Raw genomic sequence first — 22,935 nt, 5'->3', positions numbered from 1 at the left:
AGAGTGAGGGAGGGAGAATGAATATTTTGGTGGCTTGTTAATGATGAATTTGTTCTTATTTTTTCTGGAATAATTGAAGAAGATGAAGAACATGTTTTTTTTACAGTGGAAGATGGGGAGAACATGTTGAATATGAAGATTATAATAAATTTTTCGACTTTCATTGTTAGTATTTTTTATTAATATATATTTTTTCAAAAGCCCGTTAAAATTTGACAGTAACCGTTAAAATATGAACGGAAGAGGGACGGGGGACCAAAAGTGCTGTCGTTTCATAACGTGAGTGTAAGACCCAGGATTTTAGAATTAAATAATTAATTTCCAACTCACGCATAGGATTTTGTGTCAGCGTGAGGGGAACTTGACTTTCGTTTAATGTTGGATTAGCGTTATGAAAAAGAAGGTTCAGGAAATAGTTAAGAATAGTTGTATAGTCGCTATAGGCTATAGCACGAGTAGTATTCACTTCCGCCTTAGGGCGAAAACGTTAGTAAACGACTAATTCGCACTTAAAGACACGATGGAAACTAATTCCAAAAATCTTCAGAGAAATGTTAGAACTTCTCTAAATTCATCCATGACAAGCGTTTCGATACGAAACCCTGAGATGTACGAGCGTCCGATTCTAATTCTCGGAGGTTTGCCGAAACCAAAACCCTGATAGCTCAAGAAACCTAGAATAAACAGTTGATGAAGACTTTTTCTATTCGGAGCTTCAAACGAAGATTCCACACGCGTACACCTATTTCTCCTGATGTTTCCCATCTTTCTTCAGAGAGAAGTTTTCTCATCCGACATTCACAGCAAAAAGTAACGTTTCGAATAAAATAGATTTACACCGACTTTGGATTGTTTACCTTAATTCCAAGAAATCTCTCTTGAGTTTTGGAATTCTGTCGCCAAAACCTATCTTAGAATTCACAGAGGAATGCGCAGGAAAAAAATCGGAATCACTCTTATATTTTTATCTTAACTCTATGAGTTAAATCCTCCGATATCTAAACTAATCTGTACCGGTTTACAAAATATCTTTACAAAATATCTTCTCAAAATATCTATCCATCCTTATCCCTCCACCAAGTCATCCTTATCTAATCTTTACAAAATATCTTCAATTTCATTCACTATATATATGTGTAGCTTGAAGAATGAAAAGAAAACAAAAATCTCACCCAAAAACCCACCCAAACCCGCGGCCAAGGAGGAAGGAGGAGGAGAAGAGTTTTTCGCCGATTCTTGCCTGATCGTCCCACAGTTCGTTGCTACGCGTAGGCCTCAAGGTACTGATACTAATCCTTACTTCTGATCGTAAATTCTGCCGCTTTTCTCTATGCTTCTCTGTGCTCTAAGTTTTGAGCTTTTTGCAAAACTATCCAAATAACTTCATCTTTCTATCTAAACTTATTCCCTGCGTGCCCCTGAGCATGTTTAGCGGATTACATTTCGCCGATTCTCGCCGAATTGCCGCCGAGTTTCAATTATGCTCATATTACCCATTTTTTGCTAAAGTTCCAACCTTTGGGCTTAAAACCCTCGACTGAGCTTAGCGTTAGTAAGATTAGTCGTCATAATCGTCGTTGGTATCAACCCCATCTAATTTGTTTTTCGAAATTCTGATTTTGAGTTCCGAGCTAAAAATATTGACCAAAATACCCCTGCGACAATTTTCGATTCGATAATTTTTCTGAGAGTTTCCCTGGCCTAGATATCGCCTAAGAATACCTAGGAATCGATTTAGATCGAAGAAAAAGTTCGGAAACCCTATTTTACATAGTGGCCGAAACCTATTGCTTAGGGTACCGTGTCCAAAAATAATTTTTGGGTCTCTATGACCTGAGCCATTGCGTAGCTCTTTCGATTGTCGAAATTTTGGCGCTGGTTTCGTGTCATTCCGAGTCCTGTAGCTCGAGTTATGCTCGTTTTAGCGAACGAAGTTCTGTTGTCAATTCGTGCCTTAAGAGGAACTCTGAAGCTTTAAAGGCTTTCTTTCCGGTTTCGATTAGCGTTAGTAGATAGTGTTACTTCTAGTAGGGCTTGTGTTGATGATTGTGTTTCCTTGTTCTAGGTTCACAATTTCCATGCCCAACTTCTACTCACGAAGGTAAGGGTAACTCAGTTTTAGCGCGTCTTTGAGTCTTGCTTGCTTTTATTGCACTGCATGCGTTTGAGATGAAGGTGTTTAACTTGATTGGCATTGGATTATGATTATTATGCTTGCTTATGTTGACTGTTTCTGAGGCTTGTGCCAAATGTTTTCTGAAGGCTTCGGCCGAGTAAACTTATTGAGACGTGTGTCTCTGTTTTCTGAGAGGCTTCGGCCGTTTACTGGTTTCTGTCATTATTGCTTTCTAGTGAATATGACATGATTGTTGCTGATACTTGACATGGTCATTGTGGTTATTGGATTTGGGAGTTGTTGATTATTTTGGCATATAGGGCTCAAACTTAAGTGGCAGTGTAGTGGTTTTCTTTCCACATGACTGTCTCGTTTTTCATGGGCGTTATTAAGTGGCAGTGGAGTGGATATTTTCACAGGACTGTCCCGTCTTTCATGGGCATTATTAAGTGGCATTCAGGGGGTTCGTTCTCCGTCTGTCCCGTCTTTTATGGGCGCTATTTGGTGATAGTTCAGGGGAGTCCGTTTCCCGCTCTGTCCCGTCTTGAGAGACACTATTGATCAATCCATTTTGGTAGCAGCATATAGTTGCATTATAGGGAACTAACACCTGACCCTATGTTGTTGGATTTTAGTTATTGGTTTATTGATATCTGGTTTGATGTTACATTGTTGAGGTTGTTATTATCTGAGTTAATCTATGTTAAGTTGTTGATATATGAGTTGAGTTATGTTGCTAGTTTATTTACCATGCTAGGTAATTAAATTTGAATAGCATGATTTTCTCTTTTATACATGGTAATTGCATGGAGTTAACCTTTTCTATTTGCTACTTGTTATTTGGGCGCTTAACGCTATTAGGCGATGGGGAGCCTTCCGCTGAAGCTTAGCCGTTCGAGTTGGAGACCGTGACCGTGGGCGGTCGTGTAAAGGTGGATGAAGCAGTTGCTTCTTCCTTTTGGTGGACTATGTCTGAGTTTCTTTCCCCATCTGAAAACTCTGTTGTTTAAACCTTATCTTCGCCACTGTTCCAGTGAGCGTACTTATTTTGGAAACCTGCTTACGATATTGTATGACACTATTATTATATGTCGGGAACGGGTTGTTGAATAAAGTCTATGTTATGTATTCAATTATGTTCAGTTGTTTCGAAAAGGAAAAAAATATATTGTGTTTTCTTAGGATTACGAAATAGTCCTTAGATTTTGTTAGGTAACTAATGTGACTCCTCAGTTGAGAAATTGAGGCGTTACAGTGAGGGACGTGTTCTGCTAATATCTAACTTTAGGGACCATTTCCACACATACGCCAAACATGGAGGACCAAAAGTGCAATTAAGCCATTTCAAAATTATTAATCATTTAGAGAAAAAATGTTATATATATATATATATTTTATTTTTATTTAGATGAAATAAAAATAGATTTTAAATGTTAAAATATAATAACAAATAATATTTTTTAAAAAATTAATTGGATTAAAATTTGTGGTTTTTTTGTCATTCTTGACCGTTACTATGAAACACATAGAGTACAAATAAAGTGGAGAAAAAAAAAATGTGTACATATGATAGAAATGTTAGTGAAATAAAAGGGAACGAAACGAAATACCCTCTTAAAAAAAATTACACAATAAAAAATGTCTCTAATTTATATTTAACTTTTTTTATCCAAATAGTTTAAAATCACTTCTTAAAGTGAGAAACACTTATATTGTTTTTTTACAAACTTAAATAAATTTAAGCTTTTCAAAAAAAAAATCACTTAAATAAAATAAATTATTTTCAAAAGTAAAATCATTTTTTAAACAAAAAATGAGACAATTAAAAAGTATTTTTTAGGTTTGTTTCAATTTTTCAAAAAATCATCATTTTAAGAAAAATTGAAAGCACATTATTTGGAAAAACTTATTTAGAGTGTGCTTGTTTCAGCTTATTTTTAGATAAAATCAATTTTTTAATTAAAAAATTTATAAAAGTTTAAGATATTTGTTTCAGGTTTTTAAAATACCAGTTGGAAAAAAATTGAACTTTAATTAGCTAATTAGAAAAACTATTAATAGATATGAGAGAAGATTAAAAAAATGATTGTAATTAATGTATCGAAATACAATTCGACTTAAGTTTTTGTCAAAATCTCTACAAAAATAATATTTTTTAGAGTTAATGATTTCTAATTTTTTAATCTTAAACAAATATACTCTTAATTAGATGATCAAGAAACTCTATTATGATAGACGGGAGAAAATAAAAAAGTGATTTTAATTAGTGTAGTAAAACACAAATGAGGTTATACTTTTTTCAAAATCTCTAAAAATTATTTTCCGATGTACCAAAAAATTAAGATTAAAGATTCATCTCTCCCTTTAAAAATTAATCTCTATAAAAATTATTGTTAGTTTTTAATGTAAAACAAACATTTTCTTCCTCATGTAACAAAAAAAAACTCTAAAACAAACATACTTATTAGATATAGTAAATAGTTAATGTACTTTTACTTTTACCCAACTCTCAACCTTAGGTTAGTTAGTATGGTTGTTAGTTGTAGTTAGTTAACCAAGCTAGTTGGTTGAGTTAGTTGCTTTATCTTTGATTGTTCATCTTCTGTATATAAGTAGAACACTTGTACAATTCTAATCATCAATTCAATTCAGTTTTCAGTCAGTTTTCAGTTACAACTGATTTCTCTTTCTACTACCTTACGCATCAAGAATTTGTTATGGTATCAAAGAAAGAGCTCTGTTGCGCATCAATGGAGGCTGAAGAACCAGCCTATCCTTTCACTGTGCAAGATGCACAAACCGTCTCACATGCCTTTTACATTCATCCCAACGAGAGTCCAGCCACCGTTCTGGTTTCACCACCGCTCGCAGAAGGGAATTACCACAACTGGGCAAGAGCCTTGAAGATGAGCCTCCTGACCAAGAACAAGTTGGGTTTCGTTGATGGGTCAATCGTAGAACCTCCAATCGGACATCCTGTTCTTCCTTTCTGGCAAAGATGCAACGTCTTGGTATTGAGTTGGATCATCAAATCGCTGAGCCAAGAAATCGCCCAATCAATTCTATGGAGGGAGAAAGCCATATATGTATGGAGGGAGCTTCGCGAACGATTTTCACAGGCAGATTTATTCAGAATTTCTGAGATCCAAGAAGAAATCTTCAGCTTGAAACAAGGTGATTCCTCTGTCTCGAAATTTTATACGAGCATGAAAACTCTATGGGATGAGTTAGATATCTTGAATCCTTTGCCAATTTGTACTTGTAATCCGCGGTGTTCATGTGGAGCGATTAGGAATGTTGAAGAGGAAAGAAATAAGAACCAGGTGGTTAGATTTCTTAGGGGTTTGAATGATCAGTTTTCTGGGGTTAGGTCTCAGTTGATGTTTGATAACTCCTAGGCAAGTGTACCTATTCGTTAAGTAGTAATAAATTATCGAACTCAAGGATTGCGGTCGTCTAAAGCAATTTAACCTATTAAATAACTAAAAAGACTAAGGAAAAAGGTTTGAGGATGGATAATTGTTGTTGAAACGAACTTAATTAATTGCAAAGTAAAGTGAAAAGCAAGTACGTAGTATTGAGAGCAATCAAAAGGGGAAGTACCTAGGGTAGGATTTCATCAATCTCACTTATGTTCTTAATAGACTAATTAACTCATGAATTATCTAACTTATTTATGGTGCTTGCCTAAGTTTCTACGTGATAATCTCTTAACTACGCAGAACTTCCAATTAAACTGCTAACACTAATCTCTTAGTTCCTAGACGAATTCAATTGGAGAATTAAAGTACTTAGTTACTAGCCAACACAATTAGAAGTTACCCTTATCTCTAAGGCGTAGGCGTTCCTAATCAATTCCTCACCGGATCCCTATTTTCTATCGATTTCTCAATCGCATACAAAATAGCAAAGTTAATCTTTATGCATAAAGATTCATAGATAAAAGATGAGAAATTCATAAATAAAAATAGGATTCGTGAGTCTAAAACCATATCAAAACATAAGATCAAAAGAGTCAAACCAGACATCCCAAGTACCTACGGAGGTTTAGTCAAGCATGACTTTTATGATCAAATAATTTATTGAGAAAAATAAAGGTTCTTCAAAAAGCTCCAATGCTAGGGTTAACTCCAGGAAAAAGGCTTTAAAAGGTGCTCTCTAAAATTCTCCAATATGCCTTTTTTTCCTCTGGTTCGTTCCAATATATATTAATTCTGTTTCTTTTTCCAAATCCAATCAATTCAAATCTGAATTCAATCACGTGACGTACGAATTCAAAGTTCAAACAAGTGAAAAAGTAATCTCCCACACCTGCCACGTGTCAGCTCTCCATTGGACCAATCTTTAAGTGTGGATTTAAGTGCTTCACGGGTGCATGGTCTTATGGTAGACCCCTGGTAAAAATAAGCCACATGGCATGGAACGAATTTGGATCCTCTCCAGCGACTGAATGGTGCAGCAAGCATAAATGTTAGAGGAACTAAATGTGATTTAACACTTACTTTTTAGTTAAAATAATTTCAACCATTAGATGATTGAATCAATGGATGAAAATCTGCTGGAGGGGCTGGAGAAAGTATGGTGCAGGAGATGATCCATATTCGACATGGAACAAAGCTGCATCCGTCCGATCTCCTGCGGGTGCATGATAACTCCGTGGACCAGCTGTACCGAATCAGCTTCCTTTTCCCTGGCTTTCTCTTTTCTTTTTATTCCGAAAAATCCTAAATAAAATAAAATAAAACTATCAAAATAGAATACTAAAAAGATAATAATTCAAAATAAAACATATCAACTAAAAATAAAATAACTTAAATCCTAATAAATCTAAATAAATCATAAAAATATATAAATATACTAAAAACCACATAAAAATAGTAAAATGCATGGAATAATCATGAAGTGACCTAAAATGACCAAAATATCCTAAATAATATGTCAAAATGCATGGAAATAAACTAGAAAAATAGCTTAAACACTCGGGTCATCAATGTTATTAGATACCCTCCCCAATGTAAATCGTGTGTTTGCTCTTGTTGCTCAACAAGAAAGACAATTCTCTTGCGAAAATGTTTCTGGATCCAAAGCTATGATGGTCTCAAGAGAAGGTACAAGTGAGAATCGAGGTGCTCAAGCTGAGAATAGGTCTACACATTCTGAGAATAGGAATTCTCATCACTCTCCTCAGGAGGTTGCAGCAGCAACTATGGAGGAAACAAGTGGTCCAACAAGAAGTGTTCTTACTGTGGAAAAATGGGTCATACAGTAGAGGATTGCTACAAGAAACATGGATTCCCACCATGTTTCAAATTCAAGAATCCTAAGTATGCCAACCGTTCTGCAAATTGTGTTCATAGCAATAAAGAAGACCAAGATTCTCAGGAGGCAGTTTCAGGACAAGAGAGCACAAGGTTTGGCTTCACAGCAGACCAATACCATCACTTGCTAGCCCTTCTTCCACCTCAAGAGCAAAAGGGTTCATCCTCAGGTCATCAGGCTAGTGTAAACTCGTGTGTTCAAGGTCAATCGTCTAAGAATGGTAAAGGCACTTCACAAGGTGTACTGACTAAGAATGGTAATCCCCTTGACACTTTCTGGATACTTGACACTGGTGCAACAGATCATATTTGCAATACCTTGAGTTACTTTTATTCATATAAGCATGTAGCACCAATTCCTGTCTCTATGCCAAATGGTACAACAGAAACAGCTTTGAATTCATATTACTCCATCTTTTATTCTCACAAATGTCTTATTCTTGCCAAACTTTGATTCCAACTTGATCTCAGTGCATAAGCTAGTAAAGTGTCTTCATTATAAGCTAACATTTGAGGATGATGTTTGCTTAATTCAGGATTACAATGCTTGGAGGACGATTGGCACAACTAGAGTAGAGAGAGGAGAGTTATACATCTTCAACAAAGCCTCTGTACATCCATTTCAAGCTACACATTCAGACAGTGTAAATACCAGTGCAAATACTACTGTAAATCCCTTGAAAACTTGTGATTCTGCTTCATTTCCTACCATTGTAAATAGACACAGTTTAGCTTGTGTTTTTCAGTCTAGTGTACAAAATTTGTGGCACTATAGGCTAGGCCATCCTTCTATTGTCAAAGGTCAATAAATTAATGACCTTTTTCCATATGTACATTGCACAAAAGATACTGTGTGATATTTGTCCACTTGCAAAGCAAAAGAAATTGAGTTTTCCCCTTAGTACATCTGTTTCTACTGCTATTTTTCAGCTTATTCATGTGGATATTTGGGGTCCTGTTTCTGTTCACTCTTTACATGGTTATACTTATTTCCTAACCATAGTTGATGAATACTCTAGATATACATGGGTATACTTACTTAAGTCTAAGGCTGAAGTAAGAAACCTAGTTCAGGAATTTTGTGCTCTAGTAGTTAATCAATATAATACAACAGTGAAAGTTGTTAGGAGTGACAATGGCAAAGAGTTTACTTTAGATCAATTTTATGCCACAAAAGGGATAATTCATCAAACTAGTTGTGTTGAGACACCTCAACAAAACTCCATTGTTGAAAGAAAACATCAGCATATTTTGAATGTGGCTAGGGCTTTGCTATTTCAAGCACATCTCCCTAAAATGTTTTGGGCACATGCCATTATCCATTCAGTCTACTTAATCAATAGACTTCTTAGTCCAGTTTTAGACAACAAATGTCCTTTTCAACTGCTTCATAAAGAGCTACCAGATTTGACTACACTTAGAGTGTTTGGTTCTCTTTGCTTTGCTTCTACTTTGTCAAGTCACAGGACTAAATTTGATCCACGTCCTAAAAGGTGTGTTTTCCTAGGGTTCAAATCAGGAACCAAGGGTTATTTAGTGTATGATCTGAAGTGTAGAGACATCTCTATTTCTAGAAATGTTGTCTTTCATGAAAACATATTCCCATACCAAGCTTACACTGAAACTGAAAAAAAAACCGAGCCTTTTGTGTTGCCCCAACCCAATTTCTTGAATGAAGAGTTCTTAGGTCTCATTGACACTGAACCCAATGTTGTTGACCAGTTAGAATCCATTCAACCTATTCCTTAACAGGATAATACACAAAGGATTTCAACTAGAACCAGAAGACCTCCCTCTGATTTGCAAGACTTTCATTGTACCTTTAATGTCTCTATTGTTGTGCCAGATCACTCCACAAGCAAAGGTATCTCTCATCCATTATCTCAAGTCATTTCTTATGTCAATTTAGCTCCTTCATACCGTTCTTTCATCATGAATATTACTGCCACTGCTGAACCCACAAGATATTCAGAGGCAGTTAAGTATGAATGTTGGAGAAAAGCAATGGATCAATAGATAGAAGCATTGGAAAGGAACAATACATGGATCCTGGTAGATAAACCTGCTGACAAAACACCAATTGGGTGTAAATGGGTTTACAAGATCAAACATAAACAGGATGGCACAATAGAAAGGTACAAAGCAAGGTTAGTTGTGAAAGGCTACACACAAGTTGAAGGGATAGACTACTTAGATACTTTTTCCCCAGTGGCCAAGATGGCAACCCTGAGAGTTTTGCTTGCTCTGGTTTCTATCAATAAGTGGTTTTCGCATCAACTGGATGTTGATAATGCTTTCCTACATGCAACCTTGGATGAAGAAATCTATATGTCATTGCCTCAAGGTCCACACACAAGCAAGCCTAATCAGGTCTGTTTGCTTCAGAAGTCATTGTATGGCCTTAAACAAGCTAGTAGACAGTGGTATACCACTCTGAGCACAGCCCTTCAAGCTCTTGGTTTCTTACAAAGTTCTGGTGATCATACTTTGTATACCAAGAAAACAACCACTGGATCATTCGCTGCTTTGTTACTGTATGTAGATGATGTGTTGTTAGCAGGGAATGATATGACTGAGATAAACTTAGTCAAGGAATCATTACATGCTTAGTTTCGAATAAAAGATATTGGTGAGGCCAAATTCTTCTTAGGCTTAGAAATAGCAAGGTCTCAAGCAGGCATTGTCCTGAATCAGCGCAAATATGCTTTAGAGCTACTCTCAGATTCATGCCTACTTGGTGGAAAACCAGCTTCAACACCAATGGATCACTCTCAAAAGATTGGGGTTACCTCAGGAACTCCACTTTCAGATGTGGGATCATATAGACGTTTAATTGGAAGACTTCTCTATCTGACCACTACACGTCCAGATATATCATTTGCAGTTAATCAATCGAGTCAGTTTTTGTCTGCACCTACTGATGTTCATGAAGCAGCTGCATATCGAGTTCTCAAGTACATTAAAGGCAACCCTGGCTGTGGTCTTTTTTATCCAGCAGCTTCTTCAACTGTCCTCACAGCCTTTAGTGATTCAGACTGGGCAGGGTGTGTGGACACCCGCAAATCTATCACTAGATATTGCATGTTCTTAGGGTCTTCTCTGATATCTTGGAGATCTAAGAAACAGAATACTGCTTCTCGTTCTTCTTGTGAAGCAGAGTACCGGGCAATGGCAGCAGCAGTGTGTGAAGTTCAATGGTTGAGCTATCTTTTGAAGGATCTTCAAGCTTCACCTACTTCACCTGTATCTCTTTACTGTGATAACTAGTCAGCTCTGTATATAGCTCATAATCCAAGCTTCCATGAGAGGACCAAGCACATTGAGCTTGACTGTCACATTGTGCGTGGGAAGCTTCAACAAGGACTGGTTCACTTACTTCCAGTGGCTTCCTCTTCTCAGCTTGCAGATATTCTCACTAAACCATTAACACCAGCTCCGTTTCGATCTATTTTCTCCAAACTAGGATTGTGTGACATACACTCTCCAGTTTGAGGGGGACTATTAGATTTTTCGATGGTTAAGGGGGGGACTATTAGATATAGTAAATAGTTAATGTACTTTTACTTTTACCCAACTCTCAACCTTAGGTTAGTTAGTATGGTTGTTAGTTGTAGTTAGTTAACCAAGCTAGTTGGTTGAGTTAGTTGCTTTATCTTTGATTGTTCATCTTCTGTATATAAGTAGAACACTTGTACAATTCTAATCATCAATTCAATTCAGTTTTCAGTCAGTTTTCAGTTACAACTGATTTCTCTTTCTCCTACCTTCCACATCAAGAATTTGTTAATACTTCCAAACTTTTTATTTTAAAAGCTTACACAAACAGCTTACAAAAAATAATTCGACTATAGACATACCTTCAGTATTTTAGAGGGAAACTTTTTATTTTTTCATCTATTTTTAATTTGTATGTAATAAAAATATGAAACTTTTATGAAAGTTTATAGGGCCACTCAATTTTGAATAGTCAATCTCTACTTTATCAAATATTTATTTAAGAATCTAATATCTAATTTAATATTTATAAACCAAATTTGCCCTTGAGGACTTTTATCATCTCCATAATCACGAAACTTAAATTGTTTTTTTAAAGAATTCATAAAATGTTGACCTCATAGAAATTACAAAACCATGTCTTGATGAGTGATGATGTCTGTGCTTTGCTATTAAAGGCCTTGGTGTCGGTGGAGCTTAAGTTTTGACTTTGATGTCTTTCTTCTCTCCACGTTTATTTTCAGTCTCTACATCTTTTTTAATATAAAATCTAGTGTACTAAAATTATTTTAGTAATGCTCTGCCTTATCATGTTAACCATAAACCATTAAATTAAGTAAGTTGAAAGTAAGATGTAGAGAGTGGAAATTTGGACAAAATTTGAGTAATTTGAAAGTAAGATGCATTTTCTCTTTAAAATTTAAATAAAATGAAAATAAAATAAAACATTTCTAGGTATTTCTTAAATTAAATAATTTTTAAAATAAATTTAAAAAAGAACTTCAATTGGTTTTTTTTAGTTAATAAGTGAAAAAAAAAGGAATCAAACTACCAAACTTTTTCTTAGCTAAACATCTACGCAATATGTTTTTCAATTATTTTAAGTTCACGTGGAGGGTGAAAATTTATTTAATATATATTTAAATGGCCGGTTTGTGCGCCTAGTCAAATATCGCTCTATCTTAGGAAAAATTGAGAAGGGAATTGTTATTAAAACCCTCCCACTCCTATTTAGACCACAAAAATATGGGAAATGTCTAAAATACCCTTAATGAAAAAAAAATTGAAAAATACCCCTCCCTCCATCCTCACCTTTTTCCCAATGCTTTGTTGAACCCCCCCCCCCCTCACCCTTCTCTCACCACATACTCTTTCTTCTTCCAAACCCACTCTCAACTTTCCACATTGTTGCCGGCCACCGCCTCCACCACTCACGCCACTGCCGTCGTCGTCCTCACCCAACACCATCACCAACGTCGCCACCGCGGTCGTCGTTGTCACCCGACTTCTCCTACCTCGTTGTCGCCGTCATCTATGAAGGTACTGCACTCTAATCCCGATCTAGATCTATCGCACTCTCATTAAGCGTGAGCACCGTACTCTTTGTGTGCGTCAGGTTCGCACCCTGAGAGTGCGACAGGGACGCACACTGATAGTGTGTTTATCTGTTATATTTATCCAGACGCATTGTTTAACCGTGTCGCTGTCGCACTTATAAGATGCGTGTGTGACGCGCTTTCAACGTGCGATTAATACATTTCTAGCCTGTAACAGAAACAGTAAACAATTTGCATATTTTCTTTTGCATTTCAGGATGAGTCTCCCTGAGTCATATGAAGTGAACATGCCATAAGAAAGACAATTAGTCAATGTAGAAGATATACATGATGTGCCAATTGCAGCGGACTACACAGAACAATTTACCACAAATAGGGTATTTTCATAACCAATGAGTGAGTTTATGTCAAATAAGTTGAATTTATATGTGATGCGTATATGTGTTAATATTTTGTAGGTTTTTGCTACTCGGGAGGAGCTTTTGGATTGGGCTAAGAATGTAGGAAAGCAACATGGCTTTGTGATCATAATTAGAAGGTCTGATTGTGGCAAGGGCCGTGGGAGTAAAGGCAGACAGGTGGCTACTTTGGTGTGCGAGATGAGCGGAAAGTACAAACCATACAAGCCTGTGTTGGTGCGGAAGGGGACATGAACCAAGAAATGTGATTGTCCGTTCAGGCTCAAGGCGAGATACACATCAGAAGATGGTTTGTGGAGGTTGACTGTAGTACGTGGCGATCACAACCATCAGCCAGCCGAGACTCTGGTTGGCCATGCCTATGTCGGTCGCCTTACAAGTCAAGAAAAGGATATGGTTGCTAAAATGGTTGGCAATAGAGTGAAACCAGGTAACATGTTGCTTGCATTGAAGGATGCCAACCCTCAGAATGTGACTACCATAAGGCAAGTGTACAATGAGCGGATGGCACACATTAGGGCCAAGAGGGGACAACTGTCAGAGATGCAGCACTTGATGAGGTTGTTGGAGGAAGACAGGTACACGCACTAGTCCAGAACTGAAGAGGGTTCCACGGTGATCCGGTCCTTATTCTGGGCCCATCCAGTTTCCATCCAACTATTCAACCAATTTCATACTGTTGTCTTGCTTGATAGCACGTACAAGACCAACAAGTATATGATACCATTGTTGGAGATGGTTGGCATGACATCAGTTGGATTCACATACACAATCGATTTTGGCTACATGTGCAATGAACGTGAACCTGAAGTTACATGGGCACTTGAAAAACTAAGGGGGTTGCTACTTAAAGAAGAGGACATGCCTAAAGTCATGGTTACTGACAAAGACACTGCTTTGATGAACGCAGTTACAGCCACATTCCCTACAGCAGCTCACGTGCTATGTCAATTCCATATTGCTAAGTGTGTGAAGGCAAAGTGCAAGCTCACTATCCAAGACAAGGAGATGTGAGATGATGTCGGGGACGCATGACATAGAGTCATGTATGTCGAGTCAGCGGAGGAGTTTAATGCAGACATGGACTTCTTACGTTCACTTGTTGGGGAGCACTCTGACCTCATGAATTACATTAAGGAAACTTGGTTGCCGTTTAAGCATAAGTTTGTGAAGTATGCGATTGACCGTTACATGCACATGGGTAACACAACTACTAACAGGTACATTCTTAGACACTGACATTTCAATAAGTTTGCTACATTCATTAAGTATATATTAATGTGCACGTTATAACTTTGCACAGGGTTGAAGGTGCACACGCAAAACTGAAAGCGTGCATCAAAGATAGCAAGAGTGACATGTGTGCGGCTTTGGCAGATTATATGTTTACTCCTTGTCAACAACAACCACTGGGTGAAGGTACTGCTCAATATTACATTTAGTATGAATTTACCTTACATTACATGAACTTTATGAGATACTTAACAATATAATTGATCATTATGTAGGTGCTTATTTCAACTAACTTTCCTTTGCCAACGGTTAATCCACAATGGATTTATCATTGTACTGTTGAAGCTCGTGGTTGGCAGCTACCATACCTGGATCGCATGACCCTATTCAACAAACTCTCCCGAGAGGCAAATGTAGACATACATAAGGTCGATGGAGGAATCATAAATCTCGCTGAAGATTAGTTTGCAAATTTTCATATTAGTTGTAATGTATCTTTGACAGATTATAATGTAAGATTTAACTTGAAGTTTATTAATGTATCAATGACAGATGTAATATAATCTTAGTTTCTGTTTCTGTTGTGTTAAAGTTTATGTTTCTGTTGGAGTTCTTGTTTCTGTCAAGTTTCTGCAAAACCTCGCACTACGGAACTGCGTCAACAACGCACGCGCAGGGTGCGATGCTAACGCCTTTAAAAAGAGCGACTCATATCACGCACTTTGTAACTGCGCGACTAACGCACTTCACTAAGGGCGTATATGTGCCTCACCTATGTATAGTTGATAAGTGCTCATTTTACGTATGTTTGAATATTATTTTAAGCACTTATTTGACTTGTATGCTTGCATTTTTTATCATTATACTCCCCAAACGAGTTAACTTAGTACGTATTTAGCTTTAACATAAATATAGTGAAAATATCATTAATTTCATGTTCTAACTTGGAGTTTTGATGTAGGGAAGAAATTCAAGGAAGAGCTAAGTTGGAATTAAGAAAATGAAGATTTGAAGGCTTGATGCTTAGCACGAGGAAATGGTGCTTAGCACCATTCTGGCAAAAAGACCATGGCGCTTAGCGCCAGAAAGTGGCGCTTAGCACCAAAGGCGGTGGAGAAAACCCAAGGGGGAAGTAACAGGAGCGCTTAGCACCAGAAAATGGCGCTTAGCACCATTCTGACGGATTCAACTTTTATTTAAGGGCCATAACACGTTTTTGTGGGTATCTCTCCTATTCTCTTCGAAATTCTCTCAATTTTGGCACCAAAACAGATCAAGGGAGCTTGGGCTTCATGGAGGAGAGGTCCCTGGGTTTAGGATTGATGGATTGAAGCTCTGGAGCATGGCGGCGACCGCCGAAGGACCGTGACAACCTCTCGGAGGCGATGGAAAGCTTGGGAAAGCTTCTATCGTCGTGGAGCTTCTATCGCCGTGGATCCTTCGCCGTTCTTCTGGGTTTCATCTTTTCTTCCTTATCCCTTGTACTTGTTGTTTCTATTTTTGTATTTAGATTGTTGAAACTTGATTCTTTGATTTGTTCTAAACTCATTCATTGATGTCAATGTAATCTTTCATGTATGATGTTTCTTTCTATGCTTCATGCTTCTAACCAATCAATTGATAATCAAAAGAGCTTCACTAATTCATCAATAGATCGGGAGATTGTTGTGAGTTTGTGTATGCTTAGTTCAGTGAAAGTATGCACCTATGTCTTAGGTTACAACACCGTTGTTCAAGTTTTGCTTTTTGTGCTTCATGTATCGGTTGATCCATGTTAGATTTCAGGGGACTAGCATTAGATCGAGAGATTGGTGTGGGTCCGGCCAAAGAGAGAAACTGCTTAGTGCATCGATTTTCTTAGGGTGAGAATATCTTGGGTAGGAACAATAGTGGATTTCCACGTGACAGGTGGGGTTCTGAGTTCTAACAGGAGTTTTCGGAGTGACAACGGAGACTTACAAGCCTAGGATACCTTGTCTTAGGATGAATTGGTCATTGAGAATGTCTTTGAGAGAGAAGTTGAGCTATATTATTCCTTTTGGGTTTTCTAGATGGTAAGGGATTACGTCTAGGAATTCCAATTGATAGATTCACCTAGGCTAGGGATAGTTAGGTGGATAACTCTCGGCATCGTAAATGAAATGAACCATTGCAAAAGTGTTTGAGTTGAAAGCAATTAGAGGATTAGGGGAATGCATTCTAAATACGTTTTCTTCTTTGTTATCCCTGTAAACATTCTTTTACCGCTTTCCTTATATTCAAAAACCATAAAAACAATTTATCCAACATCTTTGTATCCGCTCAGATCAATGTTTAACTGGTGGAACTAATGTTCACACAATCCCTGAGGACGATAAACCCGTATCTGCTTTACTATGATTGAATCATAAAGGTTTAGCCAAAAGCAGTACAAACAACGAGGAAAAAACCTTTATCAATAGTCAGACACTGGGACATCAACTCTGACACTAATTAATCGCACCTTCAACATGCGCCTGCAACGCATGTTTAAGGAGCGTCTACGTCGCTCCTTGGGTAGGTGCAAGAGAAACGCACTACAAGGGTGCGTTCGAAAGGGGTAATTTCGAGTTTCAAAAATTTCCTTCGGTCTACATAGGGGTGGGGAGGTCTGAATAACAATTCTCAATTGAGAAATATATTTAACTGCCCTTAGATCCATTCATCTAATCATTCCTCTTCCATTGTTCTACTCAACACTACAAAGTACAAACTCTTGCAATTCTGTTCAATCATGGCAACAATCAAGGTTCATGGAACCCCCTTTTCAACCGCAACCATGCGAGCCACTGCTACTCTGTATGAGAAACAGCTTGAATTTGAGTTTGTTCCCATTGACATGCGCAATGGTGAACAAAAAAATGAACCCTTCCTTTCACTCAATGTAAGCAACCATCAATTCACCAAAAAAAAAAGCACAGTTTTGCTAACTTTATACTCCCTCAGTTCCAAAATTATTGTAGTTTAAGAGTTATGCACAAAGATTAAGAATTCATTAATTAATGTTATAATTTGACTGAAACACCCTTATTTAATATGAGTTATATGAAAGAGAGAGAATGAAAATCATTGGTCAACTAATTGGTGAGAATTGTGATTGGTGGAATTAAGAGGTGATACTTGGGTGATGTAATATTAAATGAGGGCATGAATGGAAGAGAATTAGATAAAGTGCTTTGAATATGTAAACAACAATGGTTTTGGAACAAAATAAAAAAGTTAAAACTACAATAGTTTTGGAACGGAGGGAGTATCATTATGAAATGATTTTTTTCTTCTTTTGTTCAATCCACCTTCAACTAATTAATTTCCAATTTTGTTCAATCCACCTACAACATATATTTTATTTATAAAGGGGAGATCTAACTCCAAGCATGTATGGTTAAGACTTAACTAAGTATGGTTAACAACATAAAGCAAAGATGCTCTTAAGAATTCATAAAACAAAGTTGTTTATATAATAACTAGTTCTTAAAACTTCACGTTAACCATCTCCAATGCTTAAGAACTTAGTTTTTAGTTCTTAATTTAAGAACTCACCTCTGAGAACTAGCATTGGAGATGCTCTAAGTAGCTTATGATCTAACTATAAATTGTTTTGAATTTATTATTGTACATTATTTAAATTCGCTTATGCCTTTAATAAATCGTCTTATGTGATTAGCTCTTATTGCCATAACTACTTAATTAAAGCTTATATTTGATCTACTTGTTGGACCACATGTAATTATGTAAATATTTTGCCAACTTCACTACCTAGTAATGTGTGTGTTAAGATTCTCATTAACTAGATATATATATATGATCCAAATAGTCCAGTAGAACAATTCTCTCTTGTAATTTGAATTAAGAGATGCTGAATGGAACACTGGACTAACAATTTGCTCTGCAGAATCAAGGGCCATAACACAATACATAGTTCACGAGTATGCTGATAAGGGGACAGAGCTGGTAAGCAAAGACTCCAAGAAGATGGCGGTAATCGCGGTGTGGCTAGAAGTCGAGGCCCATCATTTCGAACAACCAGCTTCAAAACTGGTGTTTGAGCTGGCTTTGAAGCCTATGTTTGGGATGACTACGGATCCTGCAGCTGTGGAAGAGAATGAAACCAAGCTGGCTGGTGTTCTTGATGTTTATGAGAAAAGATTGTCTGGGTCCAAATACTTAGCAGGTGAATGCTTCACCTTGGCAGATCTGCATCACCTTCCTAACATTTTCTACTTGATGAACTCACAGAGCAAGAAGCTGTTTGAATCAAGGCCTCATGTGAATGCTTGGGTGGCTGATATCACAGCAAGACCAGCTTGGTCTAAGGTCCTAGCCATGTTACCTCCTAAGCAGTGAATACTGAACAGTGAGGAAGAACTTTCGGGATTGATGGTATTGTTGGATGTTCTCTGAGACCTCAAAGATGGCATTTAAGAAGTACTTTTGCTTTTGTGGGTTGTACCATGAATTTACTTGCTTTTGTTAAGTCTTAATAATGTATTGTGTGTTAAGGGGACAGAATTCTCTGTCCCGTTTGGTGTTTTTCCTCTCCTATTAATAAAAATGTGCCATGTTATTTTAAAACCACAAATATAAGATTTATTGTCATATCGTTTACACGTCAAATAAACATAAAAGATTAATCTGGTGACTTTTATGAGGTCTTCTTTGAGCTCTTTAAGCTCAACAGTCTACAAGCAATATGATTGTGTGTCTTTAAGCTTGAAAAACACCAGCTTCTTTTTATCTTCAAGCATTCACCTAGATTAAAATGATTTAGATAGTGCTTGTATTGTGTAGAGTTCAAGTTAAAAAACAACTCAAACTATTTGGTGATAACTTGAAGAAACAATCCTTCTTTAAGCTCTGATACAAATGCATGCCAAAGTTTGAAAAGTAAATAAGAAAATAAAAAAGTTGCGCATCCAGGGAATCGAACCCTGGTCAGTACCGTGGGAGGGTACTATGATACCACTACACCAGATGCGCTGTTGTTTAAATGATTGATCGTGAAATTATTTATTTACTTGTTTAGAAAAAGGGTTTTATCTATATATGATGTAGAAAGCTAAAGTAATGAGACCTGTAATTTGATTCTTCCGAAACATAATCCAAGAAGACATTTAAGCCAAACTTTGCAAGGGGGGTGTTATCTATATATAATATAGAAAGCTAAAGTAATGAGACCTAGATAAAGGAAAATGTTGTGTTTTTTATTCTTCTTTTGCATTTTGGATATACAGTGTGGGCGCGAATTTCTTGGTGGGGATGAAGATGGAAAGAATAAGGAGAACATTGATGATCATTCAAGCATATTCAGGATATTTCTTTATTTGATGAAATCTGAAAATCTGAAATTTGATATCTAAAGAAGTTTGTGAATTTAATTGGATTTGGAATTTGATTGAATCTGTCTGTAAATCTTCTAAATTATTATTTTTGTTTTATTTTTAATAATAAGAGAAAATATATTACACTTTTACCCTTTTAAAATACAACGTGTGGTAAAATTGGAGTCAGAATATTTTTTATGTTAATTTTAGAATTGTTTTGCATTAATTTTTTAAACCACAAAAAATAATTTTATAATTATAACTTAAAGTTTCAATAACATGTGATGCACCGCCACCACCCTTCTCTATCACCACCACTACGGCTACTTATGTTGCCACCCTTTGTCATTGTCACCACTGCTAACCTCCTATATCGTCGCCACCACCACCGACATTACCACTACCACCATTGCCGCCAACACAACCAACCATTGCCACAATCACCACCACCACTACTACCTTTGGCATCACCTTCTGTCACTACCATCGCCACCAACCTTCACCATCAATGTCGTTGCCACCATTGTTGTTGTCGCTTCCACCACCAACACTAACACTACCATCTCACCAAAAACAACCACTGCCATAGTTACGCCACTCCATTGTCGTCTCACCATAGTTGCCACAACCATCATCACCAAATTCCACCATTGTCGTCGCCATCACTCTTCTGCCCTTGACCACCACCACCACCACAATCAACCACCATCATGACGTTAGCCTGCACCACCAGCAACACTTATTGTCACCACCATTAGGTGACATTCACCACCATCACTGTCACAAGTAATGTTAATAAAAGACATCTTAAAGTTGTTGATTCTGACAAATTTACAAAGTTGTCAACAATTTTTTTAAACTAGAAACCACAAAATTTATAACTGAATTTATAAAACTGAAAATTAGTTTTAGTTTGGAAAGGCAAAACTAAAACAAGCCCAAACATAGGCTTAGGGTTATGGGCTAAGTGAAAAAAAAAACACTTTTAAACTTTTCCTTAGTTAAGCATCTACGTAATATGCTTCCAAACGAGTTCTTATTTAAGCAGCTATGCTTTATGAGCTTTTAGTATAAAAAACATTTTTTCTCTGATCCAAATTACTTTATGAGTTTTGTTTTATTGCTTTATGAAGATCAAGGTTATTTGGAAGAGTTTCCCTTACACTGTGGACCAATTCAGTAGGGATTTTTGCAACATAAAAATACATAAGCAAGAAACCAGACATCGTGTTGTAGTGTGGTCACCTCCGAACAGGGGAACTCTCAAATTTAATGTTGACGGGGCCTCACAAGGTAACACGGGTCTGTGTAGAGTGGGGGGTGTTCTCAGGGATTTCAGAAACCTCATCCTTGACTTCTTTTCCATCAATATGGGTTATAGCTGGGCGTACGAAGCCGAGGTAAAAGCTATCTTGATAGCTTTGATGTTTTGTCAACAACATGGGTTCAAAGACATATTGATAGAAAGTGACTCTACGCTGGTTGTGGGATGGGTATTGACTAAAACAAACCGTCCATGGAAAATTCTAAATGATCTGAATCATATAGATATGTTGTTGTTAGAGGTTCATTGCCTGGGGGTGCATCATGTCTACAGAGAAGCAAATAGTTCCGCGGATACTCTTGCGAAATCTGGGGTAAATAGATCGACAAATCTCTGGTGGTGCTCCAGTTATGCTCGGTGATCTTGCTGCGTTTGGTGTGCGCTTTCATCTTCCTTTGGTGCTGCTTGCGGGTGCCTTGTTTTTATTAGATGTGCTTCTCATTTTTCCCCTGCCTCTCTGTGTTTTTTATGCGTTCTCTACTAGTCTTAGTTTCTTGTTTTATGTTTGTTACTTTCTATTTCTGTTATTTGTCTTCTGTTACTTTGTTGACTTTCCAGCACAATCTTTTTAATATATATATATATATATATATATATATATAGTGTAGGGATACCAAATGAATAATGCTAATAACTGGAAATTAAGAACTTGTAGTTGGAGCGAAATATGCAAAAGTTGTTTAAGAGTTGCTTAAACATATGGAGCAGAACGGGCCAACATGAATAGTGTTTAAGAACTCACCTCTAAGAACTAGTTCTTACTTTTAGTTCTTAGAGCATCTCCAACTAGTTGTTAAAGCATCTCCAATGCTAGTTCTTAGTTCTTAGCACTATTCATGTGGGCCTGTACTGCCACATGTGCTTGAGCAACTATTTGCAGATTTTGCTCCAACCATGGGTTCTTAGTTCTTAACACTATTCATCCGGTCTCACAATACCATTATATTAATATTTTTTATTTCCATATAATTTTAATTTAAATTTAAATGTTTATTCAATACTTAAATTAAATGAATGAGAGAAAAAATAATAATTTTCTATGCTAAGAAATCAAAAAAGTAAAACATTTTATATAAGAGCATCTCCAATGGGAGTGTCTCTTGTCTAAGACACTTGAAGATGAGTATCTCACCCCATTAGAGCAAATGAGATCTCTAGGCTGTAAAAAATTAGTGTCTACAACCAAACATTATGTCTCTTCAAATTGTGCACAAAAAACAAAAAAGTTATTATTATTATACCGAAGTAAAAGTGTTTTGGTGTTGACTGTGGGGTCTACTAGAGAAACTTTTAAGAGTTGTTGGGTTGGAGTAAAAAATTAATAAAGTGGTTTAGATGATTTGACACTATGGGGAATTATAAAAAATAATATAAAATAAAGTGTAGACACTTTAGTGAATGTGATAGATAAAGATACTCTTAGTTATTAGTTCTTAGCACTATTTATGTGGGCCCGTACTGTCACATGTGCTTAAGCAACTCTTTGCAAAGTTTGCTCTAACCTAGATTGTTAGTTCTTAGCCCTATTCATCCGGTCTCACAATACCATTATATTAATATTTTTTATTTCCATATAATTTTGATTTAAATTTAAATTCTTAGTCAATACTTAAATTAAATTAAGGAGATAAAATATTAATTTTTAATGTTAAGAATTCAAAAAGTAAAACATCTTATATAAGAACTAGTTCTTATTTTTAAGAACTAAGAACTCCACGTCAGCCCCCTCCAGTGGTTAAGAACTCAGTTCTTAGTTAATAAGAACTAAGAACCTTGCATTGAAGATACTTTAAAAACCTAGTTCTTATTTTTAAGAACTAAGAACTCCATGTCATCCCCTCAAGTGGTTAAGAACTCAGTTTTTAGTTCTTAACTAAAAAATAAGAACTAAAAATCTTGCATTTAAGATGCTCTTAGAACTCACCTTTTAGAACTTCACATCAATCATCTTCAATGCTTAAAAACATAGTTTTTAGTTCTTAATTTAATAACTCACGTTTAAAAACTAGCAATGAGATGCTCTAAGCATCTACGTAATATGCTTTTGAATTATTTTAAGTTGATGATGTGAACACTTACTTTTATTTTAAGATGTGAACACTATTTAAATGGGCGATTTTTCTGCCTGGTCAAAT

General features: G+C 36.5%; 1 protein-coding gene, 1 non-coding gene and 1 pseudogene across 2 annotated transcripts; 2 read left to right on the top strand and 1 right to left on the bottom strand.

Annotated features, from left to right (window-relative positions):
* The first annotated feature begins 10,194 nt into the window (after positions 1-10,194).
* Positions 10,195-13,138, top strand: LOC130719826 (uncharacterized mitochondrial protein AtMg00810-like). The gene is made up of 2 exons (XM_057570430.1): positions 10,195-10,677; positions 12,944-13,138. Exons 1-2 carry the CDS (start codon positions 10,195-10,197, stop codon positions 13,136-13,138), a joined length of 678 nt encoding a protein of 225 aa, XP_057426413.1.
* Positions 13,139-16,889: 3,751 nt separating this feature from the next.
* On the top strand, positions 16,890-18,756 carry LOC130718310 (glutathione S-transferase PARB-like; annotated as a pseudogene).
* Positions 18,757-19,061: 305 nt separating this feature from the next.
* Positions 19,062-19,132, bottom strand: TRNAG-CCC (transfer RNA glycine (anticodon CCC)). Its single transcript has one exon. It is a non-coding gene; the product is annotated as a tRNA-Gly (tRNA).
* Between the last annotated feature and the right edge of the window lie 3,803 nt (positions 19,133-22,935).

Source organism: Lotus japonicus, chromosome 5 (genome assembly GCF_012489685.1).
Source record: "Lotus japonicus ecotype B-129 chromosome 5, LjGifu_v1.2".
In the NCBI taxonomy this organism is placed as follows: Eukaryota; Viridiplantae; Streptophyta; class Magnoliopsida; order Fabales; family Fabaceae; genus Lotus; species Lotus japonicus.
Note: the sequence above shows the minus strand (reverse complement) of the source record. Positions and strands in the feature narration are given on the sequence as shown.